Source organism: Cornus florida, unplaced genomic scaffold (genome assembly GCF_030987335.1).
Source record: "Cornus florida cultivar Cherokee Brave unplaced genomic scaffold, ASM3098733v1 CherokeeBrave_3.0.0_Hap2_Chr10, whole genome shotgun sequence".
NCBI classification, from domain to species: domain Eukaryota; kingdom Viridiplantae; phylum Streptophyta; class Magnoliopsida; order Cornales; family Cornaceae; genus Cornus; species Cornus florida.
The window spans coordinates 94,120,761-94,125,713 of record NW_026775580.1 but is presented as its reverse complement, the minus strand read 5'-3'; the positions used below and the strand labels follow the sequence as shown (position 1 = coordinate 94,125,713).

The 4,953-nt window shown below is 32.5% G+C and overlaps 1 protein-coding gene across 1 annotated transcript; it reads left to right on the top strand.

The window, feature by feature from the left end:
* Positions 1–413: 413 nt before the first annotated feature.
* Positions 414–3,422, top strand: LOC132278146 (E3 ubiquitin protein ligase DRIP2-like). The gene is made up of 5 exons (XM_059779960.1): positions 414–579; positions 1,379–1,478; positions 2,356–2,638; positions 2,754–2,987; positions 3,105–3,422. The coding sequence occupies exons 1-5, from the start codon at positions 414–416 to the stop codon at positions 3,420–3,422; spliced, it is 1,101 nt and encodes a 366-aa protein (XP_059635943.1).
* Positions 3,423–4,953: the final 1,531 nt, after the last annotated feature.

Here is a 4,953-nt window from a genome sequence, read left to right as displayed (position 1 = left end):
ACAGTTTTTAGCCAACCCTCAAGAAATGTATCTCCTTTTGTGTAGTGTGGAGGATTACACACACATAATAAAGTCTTTACTAGCAGTCAACATGTCCGTAAGCAAAGACCATCAATAAAAGAATTAGTAGCAGTTTAATTAGTCATGTTGCCAAGAAATACTCACTGCTAAAAGTAACCATTAGTAGTTAGTTCATATACCTGTTTTGTTTCACATACCATAACTAGCAATGGCACAAGTCTGTCAGAATGTATAAATTAACATATATTGTGGAAGAATAACTACATATCATAAGAAAATTTAAATCTGTTGATGCATTACTTCTCGCTTTTCTACTTGATCCACCTCAGTAATGTTCTGAATTTTTATGGAACTTAATATATAGCTAACCTTGCAGGTCTTTGTTGAAACAGATGGATCAAGGAAAATCTGTTCTAAAACCTCAAGCAACAGATTCTTCTATCAAATCACAAGATTCGGTAAAGGTTGAATCAGAAACAATTGTGGATCTATTGACTTGCGTTATTTGCAACAAAATCTTTAAGGAGGCTACCACAATTAATATCTGCCTTCACACATGTATGGTCTGCAGATTTCCATATTACTGAATTTGCTTCTTCTGATATTATTTTTATTCTTTTTTTGTTATATGTTATTAATTTAAGATAGATGGTTGGTAATTCCACCCCTTATTGATATTTGAATTTAAACTGTCCCTTTTTTTTTTACTTTTTTTTCTATTTACTATGGAAAGAGGTATATTCAGAGAATGGCATGGTCTTAAAACTTCCACAATATTCCTCAAAATAACTTTGATCTTTATGTAACTAAATTAAAACCAAACCTGATGTCTAGCATCTCTATATCAATGGAGAGATTATAGGTAATGCACAGAAAAAATGTAACCACTATCTGAATGAATATTAAAAAATATTTACCGATTCATGGCGTAAGAAAGACACTAATAAAAGAGATGTAGCCTATTGAATGATATGATAAAAATGCCTCTGGAAGTAAAAGCAAATATTAAGTAGCTAAGATATGTTGCTCAAACTATAAAGTCACAAGTCATAGCAAATAAAGTAATCAACAAACCAGTAATATTGGCATATATGCCTGATTATGCATATTGATAAACTTCTATTTAATATGAGAAGAATACAGCTAACTGGGATAAATTCAATTTAGTAACTTCTAAACTACATTTATTCAGGCTTTGGTTAGTGAAATCCAATGAAATATTTAACTGCCATATACTTGAAAAGTTTTAGGTTTCCTATATTAATTTTCATGAACTTTCGAACGTGACTGCACGAGGTAATAGGAAAATCCTACCCTGACATTTCACATTCCTATTATGATCCTTTTTGCTTTGCAGTTTGCAAGAACTGCATTTATCAAAAATTTCAAGAGGAAGAAAGCAAATGCTGCCCATTATGCAACAAGGACTTGGGGTCCTCTCTTGAACAATTTCTAAGGTGATTTCAGGTTCAAGATGTTATTATTATTATTATTATTTTCATAATTGGGTTCAAGATATTATTCTTTGCAAGTTATTTAATGCATCTTCTGAATTTTTATAAATCTTGATAAAAGATAGACCAAGTGCCATAATATGTCCACCTTAACAGTAATTTTAAAAAATTAGGGACCAGTACTAAGTATCCATATTGGCTAGTTGGTGTTTATAGCTCAGTCCAATTATAATCTGATCACAACCCCAGTACCAACATAATAACCATAAATAAGAAATATGCATTTGGGCAACCATGTATCATTTTTTTTTATGCATTTAACAGCGGTCAGTCAAATTCAACGCTTGTTGCAGGTGGTCATTTCGTAGACAAGAACAATTTTTTTCTGTTTTTGTTATTATTTTTGGTTTAGTTTACTTGGATTCTTAATCTGATGGTCATTTTGTTGACAATAATTTTTTTTAAGTTTTCAGTTTTCGTTATTATTTTTGGATTAGTTTACTTGAAATCTAAATCTGATTAGGAGTTATTTTACTATGTTATTACACGTAAGAGTTTTTTCTTTTCAATCAAGGAACTGTTCTGCAATGGTGCTTGGGTACTTTTGTGGGTTTCAAAATATTGATTTTCATGTAACTTTTTTCAATAGTGATCTCCTTATGCCTCATCACCCACCTAAGGATGTAGCTCTATTGTAAGTGTTTGTGATCTTGTGTTTTGGCATGTTTTCTATGATTTCATTTTATTTATTCATTTTTCTCTAGCCACTTGAACCTACAACTTCTTCTTCTTCTTTTTTCTTTTCCTTTTTATGCTTCCCAATTTTTGTTCTCTATTATATAAATGTTTCTAAATGTAACTGACTTTTACATTTTATCAGAGCTGATGAGAAATTGAATAATATTGCAAGAACAATTTTTCCCCCCAGCAACTCTAGAAAAAACAATGCGAGATCCGCAACTTCAAAGCTAAAAAACAAAAGTCCGGAAGTTACCAACGCCTGTGCAACTAGAACAGAAGCCGTGCCTCAAGATATATGTACGTTGCAAAAAACTACAAGAAAATTTCATGATGGTAGCCGTGTTGCAGGAATGAAAGGTCATCTGGATCGGACATCTTCACATGACATCTATGATTATTTGTCAACAGTTTCTAAGGAGAAGGTATTCATTTTCCCTAATATCTTTGTTGCATATTTGATTAGAATATGGTACTAACTTCAGTGGCACATTAAATTTCCATGATCTAACCATTGCGTTTTCTTCATTGTACTCAAAGCAAATTTCTACTATGATGCCTAAATTTACTTGTCATAGAAACAATGTGACATCTGCAACTTCAAAGCTAAAAAACAATAGGTCAGAGGTTACTAACGCCTGTGCAACTGGAACAGAAGCCGTGCATCAAGAAAAATTTCTTGATGGTAGACGTGCTGCAGGAATGAGAGGTCATCTGGATCGGAGATCTTCACATGACATCTATGATTATCTGTCAACAGTTTCGAAGGAGAAGGTATTCATTTTCCCTAATATCTTTGTTGTATTTTCTATTAGAATATGTTATTAATAACTTCAGTGGCACATTACATTTCCATGATCTAACCATTGCGTTTTCTTCATTGTACTCTAGCAAAATTTTACTATGATGCCTGACATTACTTGTATGTCAGAACGTAACACTCACAAGAATTTTTCTGAGGCTGAAACAAAATCCAAAGTGCAAAGAAAGAAGAGGACCACGAGGGGAAGAGGTCGGTCGTCATCTTATGGCCAAAAGAAAAACAAAGAAAAGATTGAGCATAAGAATGTAAAAATCAGTTCAGATGGTGCTTATGGAATCATGGACTCAGGAGAATCACATGATAAAACTTCATCTGAAGAAGAGCACTCTGATAAAGGGAAAATTCAAACAATTTGGTTGCATCTGTTTCCCCGGGCCGATGAGTAAGGAACCAGCTGTCCAAATTGTTCCAAAATAATTTTTTGTTCTTTTGACCCTACAAGTATTTTAGCTCACCAAAACATTTGTCGTCTACTCCTTGCAGCAATGGAATTATATACCCTAAGCTACCGCGTTCCTATATCTGTGTCAAGTAAGTTGATTAATATTTATGTACATATAATCATGCATCAATTATTCTTATTGCACTATCAAATGTTTACATGTTCTCTTCTGCTTCCTGGTTGAAAAGTTAAGTTGTATGTTAAAATACTGAGCTCCCGAGCTAGTAATGGCTCATTTGACTTGGTGAGTCAGTGGGGTTGTTCTGTTGGGATTTATATGCCCTGGCATAACAAATTCCTATCTGGATTGTAGTGACATATGTTCCTGACATATCTGAAATATTTATGATTTATATAATTGGTGAATTCAATGTATTATGTTTCGATTCACTATGAAATTGATAGTGTCCATGTAATTACAAGAAATATTTATATATATGTATGTGATGACAATCAATGCATGATATATAAATAGTAATTATAAATTATTCATAGTCGGTAATTATGGATGGACTCATAATTAATTAAGACTTGAACTGGATCCGCGTTAGGTTGAGATATATTGCGAGAGCCGTCGTATGCAATTACTCCCTATCACCGTCATGGCATTTGACTCTTAAGTATGAGAAAAGTATAGACTCTTTTATTAATTAATAATTACTTTGATTTGTTCGGCGGATTCTTCGGGATCCTTACACCGACACTTTGGGTAGTTATGTAATTAATAGTTAGAGGGTTATATTTTCAATATTTGCATCATTGCTACTTGTATTTATTTTGTATTGATTATGGTTGATCACAAAGTAAATTCGAAGGCCTTCGTGTGTTTTTAGACAAAATGATTTATTATATATTTATTTATTTAAATTATTATTTTTTGTCAAACAAATGTTTTATTGTGATCTAGCCAGAAATAATCAAAGGTACCAAAATAAATATATTAATTAAGTAGTCGGATTGATGGCTTTATTTATCCGATAACTAATTATGCATAGAGGGGTCAAAGTGCAATATTGACTTAGAGGTTATTTATTATTTAATTGGAGTTCAATTAATTTCTTTTAGTGGAGTAGAAATTAATTTATGAATTAATTTAATTGGGTCCATGGACCGGGCCAATCATTAATTCATTGTAGCCAATAAAATAATAGGCCCAATGGATTCTCACTCATAACCCAACTTGATATTGGAATCATATTAGATTTGAGACATGTGAATTAGAGATTGAGAAGGATTAGTTGTTTCCTTTTCTTTACCTTTATATTGCCTATAAATATACATGGTCTATGTATATTTGAGGGGGATTTTGATGAGAAGAAAATAGGAATAACTTTTCTCTCTCTAGAAAATTAGGGTTTATGTTCTCATCTAATGGAGGCTCCCACAAGCCTAGTTTTCCAAGGTCATTCATGGAGGCTTATGAGTGATTCCTAAAGGCAAGAGCATTACCAAGAAGATGGAGATCCATGGAAAAG

What these genes read in the sequence shown, in the direction of transcription:
- LOC132278146 (XM_059779960.1), top strand. Translation starts at nt 414, where the DNA reads ATGGATCAAGGAAAATCTGTTCTAAAACCTCAAGCAACAGATTCTTCT. An exon ending in TAATATCTGCCTTCACACAT is followed by an intron (nt 580 to 1,378) that starts GTATGGTCTGCA and finishes TTTGCTTTGCAG; the next exon opens with TTTGCAAGAACTGCATTTAT. An exon ending in CAACAGTTTCTAAGGAGAAG is followed by an intron (nt 2,639 to 2,753) that starts GTATTCATTTTC and finishes TTGTACTCAAAG; the next exon opens with CAAATTTCTACTATGATGCC.